This window comes from Heloderma suspectum, chromosome 4 (genome assembly GCF_057233095.1).
Source record: "Heloderma suspectum isolate Gila_16-S chromosome 4, 16-S_ref, whole genome shotgun sequence".
NCBI lineage: Eukaryota > Metazoa > Chordata > Lepidosauria > Squamata > Helodermatidae > Heloderma > Heloderma suspectum.
Genome location: NC_139461.1, coordinates 311,523,895 through 311,548,855, shown reverse-complemented (window position 1 = coordinate 311,548,855; position 24,961 = coordinate 311,523,895). Strand labels below are relative to the sequence as shown.

Here is a 24,961-nt window from a genome sequence, read left to right as displayed (position 1 = left end):
TAATTCCTTGTTTAGTAACAGGCTTTTAACAGTCTGGCTGGGGCATGCTGGGAGTTGTATGCCTTTTTTCTGCCTAAACATGCACAGGATTGAGCCCTTAAGTATCCTTTTTTAAAAAAAATATATCTGTCAACACTTTCATACATTGCCTGGCCATTAACTTCTTGAAAGGAGCAGAGCACGTTGAGATTTTTAAAAGGAAAGGAAGACTGCAAGCAGGGCTCCACAAATGTGCTCTTCACTGGCAAATGCATCTTTTCTTCTGGAGAGGCAAGCTTGATGCAGAGTGAGGGAGAATCCTTGACCCAGTTCTCCAGGTCCCGCTTCAGCACCCCCCCCCCCAATGTTGCAGTGAGCTTTGTCGAGGAAGATGTCTGACTTGGGACTTTCTGAGTATAACTCCAGAATTCAGCATCACACTGGGGACAAGATTCTGCCCCTCCCTGGGGGAGGTCCAGGGTCAGTGGGAAGCACCAATTTTAGCTGGCTAACAAGGCTGGCCGAAATTAGTGGGCCACTGGCTGTAAAAGTAAAATCTTAACTGTGGTGTGACTGGTAGAGCCTGGACTGGAATTGGGCAGCCCTTGCTACATGTCCTTATGCTGCTGCCTGGTTTAACTTGGGCCAATCACTGTCTCCCAACCGCATCTACTTCGCAGGGTAAAATAAGGGTAACCCCATGTATACTGTGCTGAAGAAGACTGTGATAAAGTGAATACCCCTGGAATTTCAAAAGTAGTATGCAGTGTGTGGAGATTTCTTTATTATTACATTTTATTTATCATTACATTTATATCCCACCTTTTTGCCCCTTGTAAGGAACCCAATGTGACTTACATGGTGGTCCTCCCCTCCATTTTATTCTCACAACAACCCTGTGAGGTTAGTTAGGCTGAGACTCAGTGACTGGCCCAAAGTCACCCAGTGAGCTTCATGGCCGAGTGGGGCCTAGAACCCGGGTCTTCCCAGTCCCGGTCCAACACTCTCGCCACTACGCCACGCTGGCTTCCTGAATTTTGCTCCTTCAAGAAAGGGCAAGGTACCAAGGCTGACTAAATAGATCTTTGGTCTGATCCAGCATAGTTCTAAGTGGCATTATCTAAAAATTATGATAATGGGGGTGTATGTGAATGTGAAACGGCATTCAGTTTTCTGTATTTTGAAGAAGTCACTGCCGCACTCCCACATGTGGTGCGTTGGGACAGAAACTGCTCTCAAGGTTGCTAGGAAGCAATTTCCCACTGAATTTGGAAGGACTTGCTTCCCCAAAAACTTTCTTAGGATGGTGCTGCCAGAGACAGACAAAGCAAATTGCAGACAGGGTGTTTTCAGCCCCCAAAGCCTCCTTGTGAAAGATGCAAAAGGAGACTGGTTATGTGCTGGGCACGTGCACATACTCTGTCAACTGTGCAAAGAATTAGTACTTTAAAAGCACACACACACCCTGAAACTTCTGAATGAAGATGCAGCTAACAGGAGGGGAAGCTGCAGTCTCGGTTTTGCAATCGTGCCCAGATGCCAGAGGCTTGTCATTTGTTGAGAGCCTCAGCCTGCAGTCGGGTGGGGGCAGGGTGGCTTGGATGTTTGGGGCGGGGCAGCCCTAGGAGGCGGGGCGATGTGGAGGACAAGGAGGGTCGGCCAGTGCCTGGAACCTATCCCTGCTGCCGCCGCCACCGCCTCCGCATTCACTCTAGCAGAGCTCCCTCTGCTGAGATTCCCCAGACCTGAGGTCGTCTTCCCTCTCCAGGGGGTAAGTATGCACTAGCTCCTTCTGACACATCCTGGTAGGGTAGAGCCTGGCTATTGTTACCCAGCTGGCCTGTCGGGAAGGGAGGGATGCTTCTGCGCCCCCGCCACTGCCTAGCCTCTCCCGGCTGCTGGAAAGGGAGGGGATGTGGGCACAGGGAGAAGGGGATCGGCTGGTTCTTAAGAGTAATTCAGCATTAACTTTGACCCTTTAGTGCACAGGGCACGATCACAGCCTGCCACCAACGCTCTGCCTGGTGTCGGCACAGTAGTTTGCTTGTTTGGGCCTGAGGTTTGCCAGTTCTGGGAATTTGTCTCACGCGTGACTCACTCCTGTTTGTGGTGGTGGGAGTCTGTGCTCAGAATTCTGCTGCTAGCTTTCCCTCAGAACTGCGCAAAAGACCGAGGTCTGCTCCGCCTCTATGTGCTTTTCCTTGTCTGCCTGCACCCCATAGCAGTCAGTACCCTAAACGAACACCAAGCATACTTTGAGAAGGCAGGAAACTCTTGCCTTTGACTTTGCTACCAGAGCAGGCTGCAAGGGAGGAGGTGGAAAATGAGCTGCTTTTCCAGTGTAAAATGGAAAGGCTGAGTAATAAAACTCCCCGGACCTCTCATGGCCTTGAAATCTAAGTCACGGTGATTTACCTGGGCAGTTGGCTTGAGCACACCTGAAACCAGCTGCTAATCCTTCCCCAAAGTGTTTTTTTTTAAAGATACCTTTCCTGGTCTCTTTACTCTCTGCTGTCATTCCAGTTGACCAGTGGGAAAGGCTACTGGCTAGGAACAGGAGAGGACATCGACATCGTTGCTGTTCATTGCTGAGCTGTTGTTGGGTGACAAGGAAATATGCTGAAGAGAAGCCTGATTTAGCGCTTGTCCCTTTAAAGCAATCAGGAAGCACTTTGATCCCGCGGAGGGGGATATGCAGGGGGCGTGAAGAGGGAGGGGTCTCCATGCCTCACTGCTGCAGCAGACCCGCAGCATTCAATCGAGGTGGCAGAAGGAGCCCTCTTGGGTTTTCAGAGCCTGGTTTGCCTGCATCTTTTCAGCCTGGAAGAATCGCTCCAATTGGAGCTGGTTTTGCTTCCACAGCTTGATCTGAGATGAGGCAGAGGGACTGCCTGCGTGACGAGTGTCCTGGCCCTGCAGCCCAAAGCTTTGGGACAAAGGGCCTGAGAGGCGGCACCTGAGCCCCACAAAGCAGCTGCTTGGGATGAACCCTGGACATACCATTGGGGACCGGTTTCAGGGCAAAGCCAAAGCGGGGAGGGTTGGCTTGCAATGCGGATGCCAGCATGACTAAGTCTAAGGATGAGCCACAGAGATGCTTATGAATATTTGAGTTTCCCTGAGAAGTGAGGGACCGCTTCTGTATCCATTCCAGGAAATGATGCTGAAGGCTGGTCCTTTAACGTTTTCCTTTTGCATCTCTCTTCCTCTGTGCTCTTTCCCTCTTGAAGTTTCCCTGTTTGGCGATTGGATGGTTGCCACAAGGATGGAGAGAAACAGCATCCTGGCTCGGTAAATGTGCAGGTCAGCTTGTGTTCTGGACCATGGACTCACTGAGACACCCTGAGGTGTGAAAATGTCGAGCGGAAACAGGGCGCTTGTGGTAGACTTTATTTCCTACAAGCTGTCACAGAGGGGTCACAGCTGGAGTGAGATTGAGGGCGACAATGAGAACAGGACTGAGTTGGCGGATGACATGGAGAGTGTCCTCAATGGGAGCCCCTCTTGGCATGCCAGCAGCAGCCCGGTCGTCAATGGGGCAACTGGGCACCCGACCATCCTTGAAGATCTTGAAGACAGCCCAAGAGGGGACGTGAGGCAGACGCTCAGGGAGGCAGGCGATGAGTTTGAACTGAGGTACCGGCGGGCTTTCAGTGACCTCACCTCCCAGCTCCACATCACCCCTGGCACTGCATACCAGAGCTTTGAGCAGGTGGTGAATGAACTCTTCCGGGACGGGGTGAACTGGGGGCGGATTGTGGCATTTTTCTCCTTCGGAGGGGCCCTCTGTGTGGAGAGTGTCGACAAAGAGATGCGAGTGTTGGTGGGCCGGATTGCCAGCTGGATGGCCACTTACCTGACTGAACACCTGGACCCGTGGATCCAAGATAATGGCGGCTGGGTAAGCATTTGGCAAGGGGGCTGTGGGCGGGGGGAGTGGCACCTCTTCCTTTCAAGTATAGGATAAGCCAATTTATATGAGTGGTGACATCTGATGCAGATCTTGAGGGTGCTGTGTGAAAGAGAAGCATGTGGCATAGCAGTTTGCTGCTAGGAGGGCTCTCTTGCGGCAGCAGAAAAGGAGCTGCTACCTGCCTGGACTACCTTTGTTGTTTCTGGGAGTTTGCCCATCCTTCATGAAAGGTGGAAGTATCAATGCTTCTTCACTAAAATAGTGCATATGGCTTCTCTATCAAGGTGCCTAGGAAACTTTGGAATGCCAGAAGCTGGATGTGGCCAATGGGGGCTGAAGTCCTGTATTCATGTCCTTTGCTTTTATGTGCTTCATCTCTAGCCTCCTGCTCTCTGATGGATACTAGGCTAAATGTTCTCTGGGTTTTCTCCTCAAGATATAGACACACATTGTACTTAGGCATCTTTTCTCAGCTATATAGTTGATAGGCTTCAGCTGGTATCATGCCTTTTATGATGACTTGGTTCAGATCACCTACAGCCTGCTTCTGAATTTTCTTCTTCATGCAGGGGTAGGCAACTGGTGTTTTCTAGATGTTTTGGACTACAACTCCTCATCATCCCCAGCCAGCACAGCCAATGGTCAGGGATTGTTGGAGTTGTAGTCCAAAACATCTGAAGGGCACCAGGTTGCCTGCCCCACTAGAGTATTCCACAGCACAAGGCCCACAAAGCAGAAGAACTTTGTACTCCTTATCTGATTTATCCACACGACAACTCTGGGTGCAGAAAGACAGTGACTTACCCTGGTGAGCATCATGGCTGAGTAGTGTATTGAACTCTTATCCCACATCTAGCCCCAGTGTTTTGGTCAGCATACCACACTAGACCTTCATCTCTAGAGTCCACAGCTCTCTTTCAGAACCAGGAGTGTGTGAAGAGATTAAGCAAAAGGTTGACCTCACGTCCAGCCCACGGTCTGGAATAAATGGGGTGCATTTCTGGGGTGGAGATATCCACGGAAGGGACTATGAGACAACTGTTTGCTGTTTATTTGTTTATTTATTGGTTGCATTTTAAAACCGCCCTGTAACCTATGTTCTCTGGCTGGTGTGCAAATTAAAAACATAAAAAAGCAATAAGACAATAAAACTAATCAGACTAAAAACCAAGATAAAACCAGCAGCAGCACATAATAAAACCGGAAGTAAAACCTACAACAGGGATATACAGTGCCAAAGATCTACGGGTACTAAAAACGGTTCCTAAAATACCTGGGAAAATAAAAAGGTCTTTACCTCATTCCCCAAAGACCACAACATAAGTGCCAAGTGATCCTCTCTGGGGAGGGCATTGCACAGATGGGGTGCCACCACTGAAAAGGCCCTCACTCTTGTAGCCTTCCTTTTTGCCTCATTTGGCAGGGGCTCCTGAAGAAAAGCCACAGAAGATGACCTCAGGGTCTCCATGTTACTAGACTGGAACCTGTATTTTTCCTCCTCTGTTAGTCCTGGCAGTGAATGCTTACAGTTGCCTCCCTGAGGCATGCAGTTTGGTGCCTAGCCAAAGTGCCTGTCCCAGGCATGAATGTGCTGCGGGAAAGGTTCAGTCATGGGATTGTCCAATGGCTGGTAGGATGTGGCTTCAGAGGCTCTGGGGTGTGGCTTGGCACTTGTGTCTGGCAACGCACTGTGCTTTTCTTTGTATTTGACAGGAAGGCCTTCTTGTCACTGCAACAATGCTGCCGTGCAGATGCACTTTTGCTAGGGAGACAGGAGATCTTGTCAGCTACAAGTCAATGCTGGCATAGAAAGCGCTCCTATACCTCCTGGGAACCTGTGCTTTGTTGGACAATTGAGATATATTTTTGACATTTACCACAGAAGCGGTTCGGAAGCTGCAGCTGGTACAGAATGTGGCGGCTCGCCTGATAAAAGGCAGCTGACAGCATGATCACATCACTCCGGTGCTGAAGGAGTTGCACTGGTTACCAGTTGTTTTCTGGGCCCAATTGAAGGTGTTGGTTTTGGTTTTGACCATTGAAACCCTATATGGTTCCGACTCAGCCTATCTCACCAGACAGGCCGCTTAACAAGGTCAGCCTCGGATGGCCTTCTCTCTGTCCCATCAGCCAGGACAGCTAGACTGGTGAGGACGAGGGAGAGGGCCTTCTCTGTGGTGGCCCCCACTCTGTGGAACTCCCTCCCTAGGGAACTCCGCCATGCCCCCTCTTTCATGAGCTTCCACCACGCATTAAAAACGTGGTTGTTCAGGCAGGCATTGGGGTGGGTTAGGGTATTTTAGAAAACATTTTTATTATAGAATTTTATTGTTTTAAATTGTTTTATTATATGCTGTACATCGCCCTGAGTGGCTGGGTGACCAGCCAGATGGGCGATTAATAAATTTAATAAAGAAAGAAAGAAGATGAAAGAGGAACCGGCAACTACTCTGGGCTGGGCTAAAAGTAGACTTGCTGTTAGCCACTTGCCCCCTGCCAAAGGTGAGCAACTGTTCCAGCCAGGTGACTAATCTACTAGGCTTACCGTTCAGGCCACCCTGCCACACACTGGTCCATGCAGGCAGATTGGCTAGCAAAACTAGGGAGGGAGTTCCACAGAGTGGGGGCCACCACAGAAAAGGCCCTCTCCCTTGTCCCCACCAGTCTAGCTGTCCTGGCTGATGGGACAGAGAGAAGGCCATCTTAACGTGGGGATGGGTAACTGCAGGCTCAGTCTGGCTCACCCTCCCTTTATTTGTGCTTCAGCGGCTGAGAACCCCCGAGTGATCAGCCACAGTCCCTTGGGCAGAAAGCCCCCCCCCCCCGCCATTATGCCTTTCCACTACTCACTCCCAGTAGCTGTGATGCAGAATAAGGGGAGACCCCTGACCTAGCCATGGCTGCTGCTCACACCAAGGGGGTTTGCTGAGCCCTTTGCCTGTGTCCAGTGGAGTTCAGTTGAAAATAGGGTCCCGGTTAAAACGAAACAGTTGCTGACTAGCGTGTTACAGGTGGTCCCGTCCTGGCTACCACAAGGCTCTTCACTGGTTTTGGTGCAACAGACAAACACCATTACTCTTCTGGAAAATGCTCCCGGTGGGCTCACTTCTGGTGACTTACTTCTGAGCACCACTCCAAGGGTGGGTGGGGGCTCTCAGCTACCCAGAAGTAAATGCAGCAACCAAAGGTTAAAAGCAAATACGTGCATCAGTCTGCTGGAAAATCCAGTCTTGATTCCAGGCTAGGTAACATGAGTGGTGAGAAAGCCAAGAGAACATGGGAGGGGGGTATTACACAGGAACACCTGGAATGCTGCTGTCCTGGGGGCACAACCTGGGGCAGGTCTGCCCAGGCAGACCAGACTGGTTCCTCTTCCTCTCTCAGCCCATCTTGATGACTGGCCCCATTAGCGCCTTCCTCTCCACTGCTTGTCCCCTCCCGCGTGCCCGAGCTTCCAAGATTAGTCCAGGATCCAATGGAGATTTCCACATCCCTGTCGCTGTGGTGACGATTGGGTTGTATCCTGGAGACCAAGGCGATAATGTAATCTGGTTTTGTAAACGAACTCCCCGGGGGGATTTAGATTAAATCTCTGATGGAAAGTTACTGGCCCTTGCTTGTCAGGGCGGTGAGATTCCCCTCTCCCTCCCTCCAGCATGCACCACCCGCTGAGACTCTTCCCTTTTTTGTGTCTAAGCACAAATGCATTGTTTGGGCAAATATTTGTTCAGCCATTTGTAGGAGGGCAGGATTGCTTTGGGGTGACACACCCACCGGTTCCTGCTGTTCAGATCTCAGTTTGCCTTCTCTGGGTTGTAGCATCTCCGTCCACTCCTTTGGTGATGTTATAGGTGGTCCAGGCCCTAAGTGGATGGTAGGCTAGCACAGTGGAAGTCTGTGTAGTCACAGAAAAGTTACAGGTCATCGCATCCATGCAAATACACTGGAAAAGGCTGTACAAGAGTTTCCTATTTATTTATTTAGACTTAATCCCATTCTTCCTCCAAGGAGCTCAAGTTGGTGTATATGGTCCCTTCCCATTTTATCATCTCAACAGCCGTTTGAGGTAGGGTAAGCTGAGAGAGGGTCAACCATGCAGCTTCATGGTTGAGCCTTCATCACCCCAGTTTGTCCAACGCTCTAACTCAGCCCTCCCCAACATGGCGCCCTCCAGGTGTGTTGGACTACAAGTCGAATTACCCTGACCACCAGTGGCCATGCTGGCTGGGGAGTGTGGAGTTGTAGTCCACTGCATCTGGAGGGTGCCACATGAGGAAGGCTGTGTTAGCCATTATTACATATCATAAAGCCCCTGGGTTGGGTGGATAAAAGCCGGAATGGGCAGCCTTCAGGGTTGCGAGATCTACTTTTGCCCCGTTCATATATTACTTGTGTTAAGGGCCATTCTGTGTTGATTGCGGGACAGAGCTGTGTTTTTAGCTCTGCCCTGATGTCATGCAGCCGTGCTCTGATATCCACATGTTGAATGCAGTTGTTTGCAAAGTATTACTGAAAAAGTCTAGAGAAATTTATTTATGAGGCATTTCATGAATTCAATAAATAAATACAATTTGCAGAGGAGCCTCAATACACACACACAAAACATATGTACAACTCCCTCTAACCCCCCCCCGAACGCTCCCTACCACCCCCAGTGTACCTTTTTTTTCTGAGAGGGTGGGCACACTTCAAAATAAAGCACCAGTTCACAGCTACTAACCATTTTAATTTTCTGCAAGAGCCTTTACATTTTTTAAAAAACACTTTAAAAATCGACAACACTGGGATGGGGGCAGGGATCCTGGGGGGTGCCACAGAAGGTGTCTGCTGTCAGAGTGGTGCCCATGGGCTCCATGTTGGAGACATCAATGCCAGATTGGCCCAAGAAACAGATGGCAGGTCACAGCCCTGCAAATAGGAGCAAGCTTGAGCCTTACGTATTGAGGCCGCCAAGGGCAAGGAACACGTTTAGCCCCTGGCAAGTGATCCCGCAGGATGGTCTGTTGTCTTCCTGTTGTGCCGAGCAGATTGTGCAGAGATGCATTTCAGCCCCTCCTAGAGGTCCTCACTACAGTCAAGCCCTCTTTCCACCCACAAGCCACCTGTCATAAGGGGACCAAAGCAGCTGCATTGGTCCTGCAGTCACACACGTGCGCGCACACACACACACACACACACACACCTGGGTGGGCTAGAGAGGTGTGTTCTATTTTTCCTGTCTTCTCATAGCTCCTAACAGGCTGCCCTTTTGCAGATCTTAAGCTAATGCTCACCCCTCTCCCTGCCCCTGCCATGGCCTTGTTAGCACAGGATTAGTGCTCCCTTGGGGCCTGGGGAGCAGCCTTTGCTGGGCCCTTTCAAACAATGCTGTTGTGGAAAGGGCGTAGCTGGCAAGAAAGACCCACAGAGAGGCTTGCAAGTTCTGGCAGGCCTGCCCCTGGCAGGGAACAGACTCTGTGTGTTCGTGTGCATTCCCCAGAGTCGCTCAGCATTTTATGTCTTGGAAAGTATCTTTGGAGAGAGCAAGGGCAGCAGCACACTTCAAAGGAGCTGCTCAGATAATTCCTTTGCTTTATCAACCTTCATGAGACCAAAGTTAGTCTGACCATTTTAGAGATAAGCAGAGGCACGTTTGGAGGGCACGTAAAGTAGTCAGGGGATGATCCAGAAAAGGGACCCCGGTCCTGTCAGTGAGGCAGTGGTACTTCTCTTCTGTTCCCCTTGCAAACTGCTCATGAAACAGTTCTCACCTTCTGAGGAATGTGATCACCTCTGTGCCCAAAGATAGTTTTCTGCTTGTGACAGAGCGGACTGTTATTTTCTCGGCTTTGGTGGTGGTCCTTCTCCTGTGATGGATGGGCTGTACAAGGAGTGACTGAGCTGCAGGGCATGATGGCTGGCCAGCCTACAAGTTTGATAGGATGGTTCAGGCCTAGCAACTGAAAAATAGAGCACACCCTTCCAGAAGCACTTGGAAAACTTTTGGAGAGGAAACAGTGGCCAGTTTTGTGGTCATTTTAAAAAAATTCAGTGCTGTAATTAAAACTTAGGGCATAACCCTATGCATGTTTAGACAGAAAAAAAGTGTAGCTGGCTGGGGAATGCTGAGAGTTGTAGGATTTCCTTGTCTATACATGCATAGGGTTGTGCCTTAGTTGCCTCCTGCAAGTTCAGTCTGAAGTCTTCTTGGCAAATAGGCGATCCTCTTGTTTCCCTTTTTGTTGGTATGTGAGAAGGTGTGTACCAGGTGTGTCTTTGATTTGGATTACTCAGGCACTATGGCAAGATGAACTCCGACATTCACACCTTTTAGCCATGCCCTGCACCATTCACATTGCTTCATGAGGAGTGCCCTATTTGCTTGAAGGCCCCAAAACCATCTGATTTAATCCTGACGTGTTGATCTGGGAAGAACCCGCATGTGTGCTTGCTCTTTTCTGCCTTTTTTGTCAAGCACAGAGATGCACTCTCTGGCATATCTAGGACGTGAAGCTGACTTGTCTGACAGGGCACACCCATACCTGGGATGTTAGGGCTCACCATGAACATTGCAGCTGACTCTTTCGCTTGCCAGTGTCTGGGCTAGAATCTGGCAGCCATGTGCTGCATATGCAGAAATAGTCATGCTAAGATGTGGCTTGAAAAATCACCGCTTGGATATTGCTGGGAAAGGGTCAGCATGCCGACTCTTCAAGTAGCCAAGCAGAGTTGCTGGGCCCACAGGGCACTGCCACAAGATGGTGCCTTGGTGCACCAAGATTCCTGGAGGGTCGTATTGCATCCTGGCCAGTACATTTTCCCCCTTCCTCACACTCTTGTGCTTCTTGGCCATTCCTTGACACCAGCAGTTTATTGGTCTATGTGGGAGTAAAGGCACCCTAGTCCTAGTTTTGTTGCTGTATCAGGTGACTGTTCCTCCTCCTTTGTTCAGCTGAGTCTACATTTCCTTGTATGAAGGCAGGGAGATAGATTTACCCACTTGGTTCTTTGGGATGGTTTTGTTTTCTGAAAGTTTAGAAACTGGGACCGTGTGACAACCAACAGGTGATGTTGCTGCTGAAATCATGCAGACCTCTGGACCACAATCACTTCAAGGACTGAAGCTCTTATAGAGCCCAGGGAGAAAAAAGTTACTGACTGGAGGGATGGCTTGTTTTTCCCTCCCTCTACATACCTTATGGCTGACATGCCTGACTTGAGAGGGCAGAGCCAGTAGTTGTACTAAGACAGCCTTCCCCAACCTGGTGCCCTCCAGATCCCCCTGCAGCCAGCAAGATCTGTCCAAGATCGCAGCGTGGTGGTTGGACACTGGAACATAGCTGGCAAACCAACTCTTGCCAAATCTGCTCCATGGACAGGGTCCATACCCCAGAATCTGTGCAGTTCCTTCTTTTGCTTCTGTATAATGGCAAGTTTGTGTTGGGTTTCCCAGGAAAATCCAGTCTTCTCAGAGTGGGACAATGGGTAGCCTGAGCTGTAAGCTGCAGGTAACTCCTGCAGGCAGAGAGACGGGACTGTTCCATCTCTGCTCTGTTCCCAGGTTTGGCAGCCACCCAAGCTGATTCGGAAGTGGGAGGGTTTTGTGTAGAACTCTTCAGGAAATGCCAATGGAATGACTTCCCCAGGCCATTTCCTTTCCCAAATAGCATTCCTGCCTTGGAGAATGTGAAAGAGGGAAAAGAGGCTTTGTAAGCCTTAACTTCTCACCCCCTCATGTTTGGTTATAACCTCTGTTTGGAGGGGCCTTGTTTTTCCAGGGCTAGGTTGTTGAGTTTTCCCCACAAATCTATTTATTTTCTGTGTGAATAGAGAAGAAGGTTCAGTGAGCTGGAATACTGTTGTCATGCTTTTGGTTCTGTGTATTTTTGTATTATTATGATTATTTTTATTGCAGAAAGCAGGCTACTGCTGCTTCCCTCAGTGTTGGGGGTTGGGGCAGAGTCGATGCTCGCAAAAATCCCTGGCTGAAGAGTGAGCTGTTGCACTTTAGCCATTTTGTCCTCTGCACAGACAGATCCCGTTCATCTTGGTCTTTGTGATGTGTTGCTGTCTGAACCCGGATTCTGGGTCCCTGAACAGGAGCTGCTTCTTGTCTTGGCTGCTGAGATGTGGTGGCTGTCTGACGTCGCTATGTGTGCGGGCACTAGGGTTTCATTCACAGAGCAGAAAGCTCTGTGTGCCTGGCACGCCAGGCTGTGCCTCAGAAAGTGACGTCACCCACCATTATATAACAAGAACGTGAACGTGCTTCACGAGCCCTGGGGGCACACAGGGGTGGGTGGGGGGCAGAGAAAATGACAGTCCTGAGCATTTGCTCCCTTTTTCCCTGTCCTTTTTGTTGTTGTTGCCCTCAATAAAGTGAAATCTGGGAAGCTGTGAGGACAGACTCTCCTCTGAGGTTCCGTTAACATTGCTGGGGAGATTTTACACTGGAGTGGGGATACTTTTGATGTACCTAACAAAAGCTGCAATTGGTCTGGATTATTCATGAGATGGCAGCAGCAGTAGTAAGCAGAAGGTCTCTCAGATGTACCATAGCACTAGATGGCTTTGCTGGAATTAGAATTTTGATGGGCGTAGAGAGCGTGACCAGACACACAAATGCTGGACCTCAGCCTTTCGATCTAGCTGGCTGGGGCTCCGAGTCATCCACAGCCAAGAGAACCCCCTCCCTCCTGATTCCCTTGGGCATGGCTTTTGGGGGATTCCTCCCTGAGTTCACGTTCCAGCAACGTTCCAGTGTTGCTCGCATAGCTGTTGGCCAAACTGGCCTGGCCAAGGTGATGCTTTCTACTCCCGCTGAATGATACCTGCAAGGTGAAACAGTTTGTGGCCCTTCCTGCACGTGATGCTGTGTTATCTTGAGAGAGGCTGTGGCCAGTGTAGCTCAGGACTCTCTGAGCTCACTAGAAGCTGCTCTTTAGGGCTTCTCCCATCACCTGCTACCTGAGGCCCTTTTTAACTGCAGAGGCCTGGGCCTGAATGTGGGATCAACAAAGCACGTGGTCTCTCTCTGAGGTGTAGAGCCTCCCCCCTGCCCACTACTCTTTTACTGTTTTGTGAAGAGTAGAGCGTGCTGAACCAGCAAGTGTGCAGAGCCACCCTGAGCAGTGGCATGGACATGCCTCCAAGGAATAAATGAATCATTGCAGCCCAGCTTCTGGGTGGAATGGCTACTCTCCTCATCACAATTCGTTCCCAAGAACAGCATTTACAGAGTGCTTTCAAAGGCCGTATCACAGTAATCCTTTACAAGAACCGTGTAAGGTAGGTCAGTATTACCACCCCCATATTACAGGGGGAGGTCTGAAGGAGCCGCCAAGCAAGTTTGTGCCTGACATGATATTCAGACCAGGGACTCCCCAGGTCATGCTCTCGGCCATTATCCCAGCTCTGTCCATCAGCTATCAGAGATGGCTGATTTGCTCAGCAGCATTTCGACACAGATTTCGACTCGTGTTGGAGAAGTGTTCACAAGAGGACGCCCTCCCATGATCCACCCTGAGGAAGGAGCAGCAGCTGGGTGGCCCCTTTCATCCTGTTCCCTGCTGGAGCTGATGTTCAGTGCTACAGAGTGATATGAGGAGGGCTGTGAATAGGGGTGAATGCTCCTTCCTTGTTCTCCTCGACCTCTCAGCGGCTTTTGATACCGTTGACCACGGTATCTTCCTGGACTGCCTGGAGGGGTTGGGCATTGCAGACACCGTATTGCGGTGGTTCTGGTCCTTCCTCTCCGGCAGCACTGGGAGAGGAGGTTTCGGACCCGTGGCTGCTCACTTGTGGGGTGCCACAGGGTTCCATCCTCTCCTCGATGCTATTTAACATCTATGTGAAGCCGCTGGGGGCTATCATCAGGAGGTTTGGGGTGCGGTGTCATCAATATACGGATGACACGCAGCTCTACCTCTCATTCAAATCTTCACCAAGGTTGGCCGTGGAATCCCTGTCCAAATGTCTGGAGATGGTGAGTGGCTGGATGGGGAGGAATAAGCTGAAGCTGAACCCTGACAAGACCGAGGTACTTTTGATGGGAGACAAGAGGAGGCTGGGGGATGTTGACCTGGTGTTGAATGGGGTACGGCTACCCTTGAAAGACCAGGTCTGCAGCCTGGGGGTCATTTTGGACTCCCAACTGTCCATGGAGTCTCAGGTGTCAGCTGTGAGCTGGACAGCGCTGTACCAACTCCATCTGATACGGCGGCTGTGCCCCTTCCTTCCCGACCATCTGCTCCCATTGGTAGTACATGCCCTGGTCTCCTCTCATTTAGACTACTGTAATGCGCTCCACATGGGGTTACCCTTGAAGACGGTTTGGGAAGCTGCAGCTGGTACAGAACGTGGCAGCTCGCCTGATTAAAGGCAGCCGCCGGTGAGTTCACATCACTCCAGTGCTGAAGGAGTTGCACTGGTTATCAGTTGTTTTCCGAGCCAAATTCAAGGTGTTGGTTTTGACCTTTAAAACCCTATATGGTTCCAGCCCAGCCTATCTCAAGGAGTGCCTCCAGCAACACCAGACAGGCCGCTTAACAAGATCAGCCTCGGATGGCCTTCTCTCTGTCCCATCAGCCAGGACAGCTAGACTGGTGGGGACGAGGGAGAGGGCCTTCTCTGTGGTGGCCCCTACTCTGTGGAACTCCCTCCCTAGGGAACTCCGCCATGCCCCCTCTTTAATGAGCTTCCGCCACATATTAAAAACGTGGTTATTCAGGCAGGCATTTGGGGTAGATTAGGGTATTTTAGAAAACGTTTTTACTGTAGAATTTTATTGTTTTAAACTGTTTTATTATATACTTTGTACATCGCCCAGAGTGGCTGGTGACCAGCCAGATGGGCGATTAATAAATTTAATAAATAAATAAATAAGTAAATAAATATAGGTCAGCCTTTCCGAACCTGGTGCCCTCCAGGTGTGTTGGACTACTATGCCCTAGCCAGCCATACTGGCTAGGTTTGTAGTCCAGCACATCTGGGAACACCAGGTTCGGAACAGCTGCTACAGTTTTCCTTGGATGCAAGTGTGGTCTCCAGATTCAGACTTCATGCCTTGTTAACAGCCCCCACTTTTCTCAGCCTGTCCTCCCCTGCACCACACCAGCAGAAAGAGCAGCTGTATGTCTCTAAACAGAGGTGGTGAACGGGCCCTTCTCTGCGAGGCAGAACCACCTCTGGGTTTGGCCCTCTTGGGTGCTCTTTGTTGTTGTACTGCCCAGGTTTGGAGTGGGAAACCAGTGGGGTGGGGGTTAAAGTTACACTTTGCCGCACAAGCAAAACAGCTGGGGGGGATGAGAGGGAGTGCAGAGCCAGGCTGTTGGTTGGCAGATTGTTCCAGCTGGGGGTTACAGGGAGCAGGTGTGTTGCTCAGGAGGGTGCACCAAAGTGATTCCTCGACTCATGAGGTTGCTTGCCTGCGACGCTAGGGAGCCAGTTTGACCTAGTTCTTGTGCAGAAAACGATGGGCTTTTGTTTTCTGTATTTTTAGGCATTTGGCTTATTTTTATCCTCTGTTTTATTTTAACTAGACTGAGCACAAGAGCAGAGAGGGGGAGGACAGCCGCCGGGCAGGAACACCCAGCGCAGCTCTTCGGCACGGCCTGCTCCTCCATGCCGTTCCATGTGCTCGCTCCCGGGAGCCGGCTCACGTGGACTTGGCCAGCACCATCTCTCAGGATTCCTGTAACAGGAGTTGGAGCCTGCTCTCTGCTGCAGCTTCTCCAGGGAAGGCGAGGGGTGGAACAGTGGATGAGAAGCCAAGGGGAGTTAACCGGGCTGCAGCCCAAGTATCCCTGGGGTGGTTTCAGTGCAGTGTTTTTTCCCCTTCTGAGGCATGCAGGGAATTGCAAGGGTGGCTTGGTTTCAGTGGCGCTTTGCACCCTGTGGACTCAGTGTCAGCTGGCTCTGGTTTTAACCCTTGCAAGCCTGGAGTCCCATACCTTACTCCCTTCTGCAGCAGACAGGGTTTGCCATGGGCCAAAAGCAAGAAACATTTAACTGCATGCATTTTTATTTCCATTTGAATCTCAACCATCCGTAGGGCTCGTCATTGGTAGCAATTTAAAAATACGATGGAATTCAGGGTATGTTATCTTGTGTTACCCTAAGAGCTTAGGGCTACAATCCTATACTTACTTGGGGCAATCCTCCTTGAACACAATGGGATATATGTCTGAGTAAACATGCTTTGGATCGCATTACATGCTTTTCTCTTCTAGACTAGAGCCTTTCTTTATGCTGGCTTTTATGGGCTTGGATTAAGCAGGTGTGGTGGAGTAATGAGGAAGCATTTTATCTTGTGCATTTTATTATGTTATCCACCCTGAGCCTTGGGATTCCAATGAGGTTTCAGGCCTGGACTTGTGCAAACGTTCCACAGGAAGGGAGTTCCACAGTTGTGAGCCAGGGAGTAAGAAGTCCTCTGTGCATACCCATATTTCTTGGGTGTGGTTCATTGCTGATATAGGCAGGAGGCCTCTTGTGGTTGAACTTGCAGATTGTGATGGAGAAGAAGGGAGTTGTCCGCGAGCCACAGATCTCAGAGACCCAGTGAATGAGCTTGGTCCTGACTTGGGAGGGGCAGTTCCTTCTCTTCCTCAGCAGTGGTCAGGAGCTTGTAGGCTGAGAATGACCTCATGGCTGACTCACTCCTGAAGTGGTGGCTTCACATGGAATTCAAAGAAACAGGCTGAGACCTACACCACCACTCCTCTCCTCCCTAGTCCAGTTACATCACATGAAGAGCAGCAACGGAGTCTTGTGGCGCCTTAAAGACTAATAACATTGTTGTGGCATAACATACTTTCGTGGACGGCAGTCTTCAAGGGGCCACATGCCTCTTGGTTGTTTTTGCTGCAACAGACTAATGTGACGACTCCTCTGGAAAGGGCTGCATCACATGGTCACCCCAAGGTGCCTGGGATCGGCTCTTTCGCCTGGGGGAGGGACGCTGTGCATCTACAACAAGAAGGGGGCAAAGGGGTGGAATGAAGACACAGATCCCCTACTTCCTTGCTCACCTTGTTTCCTCTGACATTGTCTGCTTGGCTTCCTGTTTTGCACGCAACAACCAGGAGGCATAAAGCAGAGGGGGGAAATCCCCCCCCATCTTTCCCTTTCAAGATTCCCATGGCAGAAAGCCCTGTCTAGACCCACTGCACTCGACGCTGCCCCTTCCCCCAGCTTCGCTAGGAGCTCCTCTGGATGAGGCTCCACAGCTGTCCCTGGCAGGCATTCTCCAGCCTGCACAGCACAACCCTTTGGGTTAAAACAGTCAGGAAGAAAGCATTTCCCATCTGCTTACAACTTGCCTCCAGCCTAGAACCAGCTGGTCTGGGCAGGAAAGGGAACTCAGGACCCCATGTGTGCTCCAGATAGTCTAACTCCTGCTCTGATCCCAACATATTGAACAGGTCTGCAACTGTATAATAAACTTTGATAGATCGATCCCAGCATATTCTGTAGAGCCTTTTTCAGATTACTCAGAACAAGAGGAAGAAGCTGCTGACACTCTTGGGAATTAAGCAGAGGAGCTGATCAGCCTCATGGGAGAGACAGCCTAGTCCTTGGGGAAGCAAGCAGGTAACCTGTAAAAACCGATTCCTGTTCCAAGGCACCTCTAAGAGATTTTAAGAGCCCAAGAAGTTTGTGCCTCCTAGGGGTATTACTGAATTTTTCCTGTCTGATCTCTGATGATTTCCATAGATGGGGCTCTGTGTACTCCACACTGGGGAATAATAAAATTCAGGGCCCAGAGGATCCAAATTCTGCAAAATTCAGAAAAAGCTGAATTCTGTGACCTGTATAAATGATACAAAGTGAAACAAATGAGCAAAACATCACTTGCCCTGGCCCCTGACAAATCTGTTCTGTCATCCCCCCACCCCACACAACTGTGATTTTGTCAGGCATTTACAGTTCATGTATCTTGAACTGACAATCTTCTGCATGAAAAGCAAGTGTTCCATCACTGAGCTGAGTCTCCCCTGGCCTCGCTCAAGAAGAGCAAGTGAGAGGTACTTGGTACAGCCAGAGATGCAGGCACTTCGTTGAAGCTGCTTTTCCTTCTGCCCTGCTCATGCACTCTCTTTCACAAGGAGCTGAACTCACAGGATGTCTTGCAACCCCCAAGGAGAAGAACATGGCTGGGTGAAAATGGCGCTACTCAGTTTCTCCATCTCTGCCCATCTCCTGTAGCAGGCATAGCCAGATGGTTTGTCACTGGAGCCTGGACTTCTCAGATCCCAGCTCCAACATGGCAGCAGTGGCAGTCCTGTGGACAAGTTGCAATGGGTTCATAGCCAGTCGATCCGCATGTTCACAATTTGGAGAATCTCACTATGGATTGGTTCCATAATACTCTTCGCTTTACAGATCTTCTCTCTTGTGTCCTCATAACAGCTCTGGGAGGTAGGCCAGTCCTCAGCCTTTTCAGATCCAAGACCTGCCATTAACTCCAGCTTGCAAAATGGAATCCACTTGTATGTTTGTGTTTCTCCATTTTTACACTTTGACTTGGCTCGCTTGTCATGATAAAGCACCATGGGTTAGTTAACCCGCAAAGCTCTGAGGCCCATGCTGGCCACCATTTTGAATATGGAAACCACGATGAGGGGGGCACCACAGCTTGTCATGTCGTGCACACCAAGGCATTGTGGGTTATTTGAGGGTTAAACAACCCTCAGATCAGTCCCTCTCCCTTTCTTCCGTCTTCTCTCTTATTTTATTTTATTTTACTTTATTTTAAATTTTAATTTAATATATAAATTAAATATATTTAATGGCATATTTACATTAAAATATAACATTGCAATATAAAACATATGCTAGATTAAAAAAATTAAGAACTGACTGTTAGGAACATTTAAAAAACATTACATCAACATAACAATAAAACAGGGTGGTAACAGTGTTTCACTGGTCAAGGAAAAGGAAAGGTTCCTCCTGTGCAAGCACTGAATCATTGCTGACTCCTAGAGGGGTGCCACTTTCGCTGGCGTTTTCATGGCAGACTGTAGTGGGGTGGTTTGTCATTGCCTTCCCCAGTCGTGACTACCTTTCCCCCAGCAAGCTGGGTACTCATTTTACCGACCTCGGGAGGATGGAAGGCTGAGTCGCCCTGAGCTGGCTACCTGGGACCCAGCTTCTGCTGGGATCGAACTCAGGTCATGGGGAGAGTTTCGGTTGCAATACTGCCACCTACCATGCTGCGCCACACGAGGCTCGTTGGTCAAGGAAAGCCAATTAGCTACCGAGCCACATCCAAGGTTTTGTTGCTGACAAACAAAGCCCGAAACGCCTCAGGAGACCAGGAGACCTAGCTGACTGCCTTTCTGTATACATACCCAGTCAACCCATAAGGTCCTCTGAGGAACCCTTACTGGTCATTCTGCGGGCAGTGGAATGACACTTGGTAGCAGTACATAAGCAGGCCTTCTCAGTGGTGTCACCCACCCTTTGGAACACTGTCCCACATGTGAGGTAGAAACAGTGGCAAGTTTTAAACACCTCTTGAAAACACACCTATTTACACAGGCTTTCCTTGACCAGGGTATGTATACAGAAAGGCAGTCAGCTAGGTCTCCTGGTCTCCTGAGGCGTTTCGGGCTTTGTTTGTCATCAACAAAACCTTGGATGTGGCTCGGTAGCTAATAGGCAACCAGCGCAGTTCTTTTAACACAAGTGTAATATGTGTATGTCTCACTGAGCATCCCAGCTGCTGTGCTTTGCACTGGCTGCTGCTTTTGAACCAGGCACAAGGGCCGCCCCACTTAGAGTGCATTACAGTAGTCTGACTGTAGACTAAAGTAGTCTTTAAGTCCTTAAACAACAAAGAAAATGGTGGTGGTGGTTGTGGCTTTTGTCACTGATTATGCTGTGATTCACTAGTTGGTCACAGCCCCACCAGTTGAAGACCAGTGGGCTGCTAGGCTGGTTGAAAGCCGCCCAGTGGACTTTGTGGCCGAACAAGCATGTGAACTTGCCTCGCCCAACTCGGCACCATAACATTCCAACTTCGCACAATAAAAACTGCAGCAAGCTAGCCTTGAAAGGGGGCAACAGCAACCTGCCTCCTGAGGTTGTTGTGAGGATGAAGGGAGGTTGATACAATGACAGCATCCCTAACCCAGCCCTGTCTTTACACTGACATGCTTCTAAGAAGACCGAAAGCTGCTAGTTTCTCCCCCCACCCCATCCAGAGTAATCCTCTCTACAGAACCCTAAAGAGTGAGTGGGGCTTGGAGCCAGGAGTTCTGAGTTCACATCTGACCTCCACCAAGGAGCAATTCAATGACTTGGCCAAGCTGCCTTGGTCTCCCAGAGAGCAAGATGGGGATAGCAGTCACCTATGACAAGGCTGCATATTGTCACCCTGCTTATTTAACTTATATGCAGAGTACATCATGAGAAATGCCGGGTTGGATGAATCAGAGGTCGGAATTAAGATTGCTGGGAGAATTATCAACAACCTCCGATATGCAGACGATACCACCCTAATGGCAGAAAGCAAAGAGGATCTAAAGAGCCTGTTGTTGAGGGTGAAAGAGGAGAGTGCAAAAGCTGGTCTGAAACTCAACTTTAAAAAAATGAAGATCATGGCATCTGGCCCCATCACTTCCTGGCATATAGAAGGGGAAGAAATGGAAGCAGTGACAGATTTTACTTTCTTGGGCTCCAAGATCACCACAGACGGTGACTGTAGCCATGAAATTAAAAGACGCTTGCTCCTTGGGAGGAAAGCTATGGCCAACCTAGACAGCATAGTAAGAAGCAGAGACATCACCTTGCCGACAAAGGTCCGTCTAATCAAAGCTATGGTTTTCCCAGTAGTAATGTATGGCTGTGAGAGCTGGACTATAAGGAAGGCTGAGCGCCGAAGAATTGATGCTTTCGAACTGTGGTGCTGGAGAAGACTCTTACGAGTCCCCTGGACTGCAAGGAGGTCAAATCAGTCCATCCTAAAGGAAATCAACCCTGAGTGCTCATTGGAAGGACAGATACAGAAGCTGAAGCTCCAATATTTTGGCCACCTAATGCGACGAGAAAACTCCCTGGAAAAGACCCTGATGCTGGGAAAGACTGAAGGCAAAAGGAGAAGGGGATGGCAGAGGATGAGTTGGCTAGATAGCATCACAGATGCAATGAATATGAACTTGAGCACGCTCCGGGAGAGAGCGCAGGACAGGAAGGCCTGGCGTGCTATGGTCCATGGGGTCACGAAGAGTCGGACACGACTGAACGACTGAACAACAACAACAATTTTGCAGGGTTGTTTATGTGTGTGTTGTACCAACATAAAGGCCATAAGTCCTTCTGAATAATTTGAACGGGTCTAGAAATTAGAAATGCTAAGAGGCTTCATGTGCCTCTGCCTACCCTAGTGGAGGCGCATGCTGTCAGATGCAGGTGGGCGTTATGGAAGGAGAGTGCGCCTCTCCCCTTGTGCCCCTCTCTGGTGAGGGAGAGGGGCTCAGAGGGTCTCAGATGCCATATGTCTATAAAAGGGGGTGGGGGCCAAGAAGAAGACAAGCAAATGGTTTCTAAAGGGCATTAACTGGGATCATCAATGGGAGCGCCACCCCATCCCCAGCAGGTGCTAATCTCCAGCTCGACCTCCATGTGTAGCCTTTGTTGAAACCGGTCCCTCTCAATTCCTCCCCACCCACCCACCCCCCATGCGCACCTACCAGTTCATCTGTGTTATTGTGGCACAAAGAAATGATTTGACAGTGTGTTTTGCAGATATTTGGAAGCAGATGTTCCCCTGTGTAGGAAAGCTGTTTTGTGGGAAGGAACTCTGAATCTTTTTAGGGGGAGAAGATGGCATTTCCTCATGGAAAACTTTCCAGGAGCTACACACCTGTGGCGGGTGGGGCAGAGCTACCAAACTCCCTTGCTCATCCATTCACATTCACACACCCATGCACACTCACATTCACACACCCATGCACACTCACACTGCCATTGAATTCTCTCTCTCTCCTCACTCTTTGGTCCCACTCCCCCACCCCACTTGGAGGCCTGGGTTCAGATTTCACTACTGGCGTGGACTCCGTGTCTGAGCCTGGCCAAATCACTCAACCACATTTTTACTCACCTTCTGAATACATTCAACTACCTGAGGGATATAGTTTCACAAAGCTGGGTCCACCACAGAAAAGGCCCTGCTGCTCGTGGTTGTAATTCAGGGAAGGACCTTCCCAGCCAATCCTGTACCATGACAGCCTCCCTGACAGGTACCTGTCCAAGATTTTCTTTGAAACCTCCAAGAGATTCGTTTCCATAACCTTTCTAGGCAACTTCTTCTGGTGCTAAACATCTCTTACATTTATGGAGTTCTTCTGTTTCTGCATTGGAAACCCATAGTGCAAGGGTAGGCAACCTGGTGCCTTCCTGATATTTGGACTATGACTCCCATTAGCCCCAGCCTGCATGGCCACTGGTCAGGGATTGTGAGAGTTGTAGTGCAAAACATCTGGAGAGCACTGGGTTGCCTACTGCCGTCTCCTTATTCTACCTTTAAGGGCAGGTCCTACCCTGAAGGTTGGGCATTAGACCAAGAGAGACATTCCCTCAGGAAGATGGGGTTGCAGGGGTGGCACACAGAGGAAAGGTAGTAAAGCACTGTGCAAATGAAAAGTGTTACATCAGTGTTGATTTGTAGTGAGCTTGGCCCTTGAACTAATCCTTTCATTTGCAAACATGAATGTGACCTTATGGGTGGCACACCTGTCAGCCGTTGTGTCCCATAGCTGGGCATAGCTGTTAGTCTTTGTGTTTAAATGGATGAAATAGTGTGTAGGCTGCATTTAGATCACAGTTGCACATTTGAGCATGTCATTGCATGCACATCAACAGGGAAACCATGTTTGGCTGCTGCTTCCCAGCAAATGTACACCTCACTGTTCATGCCACAAGTTGCACACCCCTGCAGTCGTCACACGCGTAGTGGCATGCTGTTGCCTGCATGGGTATGGTTCCCACGCAGAAATTTCCAGACGTCTGAAGTGGCTTCTAAGCCTGAATCTGTTGTCACAGGAAAGTAGTTTGACAGGCAGCTGGCCTTAGAGCTGGAATAGGCTGACAGACGGGCCAGTCTGGGGCATGGCTGGGCAGGGTGAGAGGACTGGCTGTGGCTCCACCAGGCGGCCAGTCCTGGGCATGTTAGAACACCCCCAGGGCCTTAACCCCAAACTGGAAAGGCTGAAGGTTGCCAGGGGTGATGCCAACTGGAGCCAAGCTGCTTGCTGGCTTGCCCAGGGGGAGGTAGGAGAAGAAAAAGGGAAGGGGGGCGGGGAGGACTGTGTTTAATGCTTTAACCCTTTGTGGTCTCCCCTGTCTTTCAGCTCTGAGTTGCTTAATTGCCACCACTCAGGGTTTGTTTGCTCTGCGGGCTGCTGAGCCCAGAATTCCCTCTTTTGTCATTGAAATGCACCAGCTGCTCTCATGTAGGTCAGGCATTTGCATAACAGTTTAAACGGAGTCCCTGAAGCATTCGCACCTGCAGCGCTGGCTCACTGGGGTGTCTCCCCTCTAATCCTGCCTCTGAGTGTGTGTGTGTGTGGGGGTGTTGTTGCAGGGGGCTGAGCAGTGGAGCTTTGAGAGAGGAGGGTGGTAGCTTTAGATTCCCCCCTCCACATGCGATATGGGGGGGAGAAAAGGGGTGACAGGCTGGAAAGATAGAACGATACTTGGACAGCACGTTTCCTGAGTGTTCACACCACTTTGTTGCAGCCCTATAAGGTGGGCCTTCCCTGTATTGCACATGGTGAGGGTCCAGGCTGAGAAACAGGGGCTTGTCTGAGGCTTATGCCTGAAGGAAGATTTGAAATTAGGGTATCCCTGCTTGTTCTCTTTACATGGGGGTTGCAGCGGCATATAATTGGTCAATAGGGGTTGCATCTTGCTTAAGCTTGGACTTTGGGGCTTAGTGGAATCAACAGGGAGGGGCAGGGCAACCCCTGGGCTACTGGAGCTGCTCGCTCGGGGTGATGTTTACAGGATTACAGCTGCGGCCTCTGAGAATTCCTTGTCTTGTGGTGTTCCTGGAAACATTCGGTTGTCTTTTTTCAGTCCCCTTGGTACAGAGTTGGCTGCCCTCTGGGGTGTCCCTGTTGCCAGGATTTTGCACTTGCAGTATTTCCAGTTCCACTCCTAGCTGGTAAACCACCTGTTAACAAGGGCACAGGGGTTCATCTTTGTAAGATAACGAGGAGAGTAGCGAGGGATGTCAGCCGTACAGTGGTTTTTGTAGGGCTTGCTGGGAAATGTGGAGGGAGCCTGATGGGCAGCCAAGAGCATTCCCACCATACCTCTCCACTCTTTGGCTTGTTGTTGTTGTTCAGTCGTTCAGTCGTGTCCGACTCTTCGTGACCCCATGGACCATAGCACACCAGGCCTTCCTGTCCTGCGCTCTCTCCTGGAGCGTGCTCAAGTTCATATTCATTGCTTAAGGCCCTCTAAATTTAGGGGCAGTTGGGGTCAGACACCTTGCAAGGAGTGACTTGATGTGGTACATCAAGCTTTGTGTAAGAAATCCAACAGGGCGGAGAACTGTGGGTCATGCTGAGAGATGGAGCCCCTTTAGGAAGAATTTGAAGCAAGTTCATCTCCGTCCAGTTGCAGAGCTATTCTGTGGGGCAGGAACACTCTGAAATAAGCAGCTCTGGCTAGCGCATGGTGCACTTTGCAGAACAGATGAGACTCTGGAAGATTTTTCACAGTTCATTGGATGGGCACCACTATGCTCTCTAGCAGCCAGTAGTTGTGGCTGCAAACCTGGGACACAGGACAGGAATAATCTCAAGCTCCTTGGAAGAAGGGGTGGGGGGAGACCATTTGAACAAAACAAAACATAGAGGAAACTGAGGTTAGTCGTTGGTGTTTATGGGGTCGGAAAGGCAGTTTTAAACGTTCTCCTTAACAGGTGTGGATGGCTGAGAGGGCCTCCTGTGTGCATCCTGTTTCAGAGCAGGGACGGGGCGTCCCGCATTAGCAGGGTGCCTTCTGGGCTTTGGGTTCCCTTGCTCTTTGAGGAGGGGGCCTGTGGAAGGTCGCATGCTGACTGGGGCAGGGGCG

At 50.0% G+C, this 24,961-nt stretch overlaps 1 protein-coding gene across 2 annotated transcripts in view; it reads left to right on the top strand.

Moving 5' to 3' along the window:
- Positions 1-1,604: 1,604 nt before the first annotated feature.
- The window catches only part of BCL2L1 (BCL2 like 1), a 49,235-nt gene continuing 25,878 nt past the window's right edge, over positions 1,605-24,961 (top strand). Inside the window, exons 1-3 of one of the 2 annotated variants that reach the window (XM_084854534.1) lie at positions 1,618-1,750; positions 3,210-3,880; positions 15,412-17,328. In XM_084854534.1, the coding sequence (XP_084710660.1) occupies positions 3,335-3,880; positions 15,412-15,906 (1,041 nt within the window). In that variant the 5' untranslated portion in view covers positions 1,618-1,750; positions 3,210-3,334 and the 3' untranslated portion in view covers positions 15,907-17,328. Of the gene's footprint in view, positions 1,751-3,209; positions 3,881-15,411; positions 17,329-24,961 lie in introns of those variants that run through there. The other variant, XM_084854535.1, reaches the window with a different exon arrangement.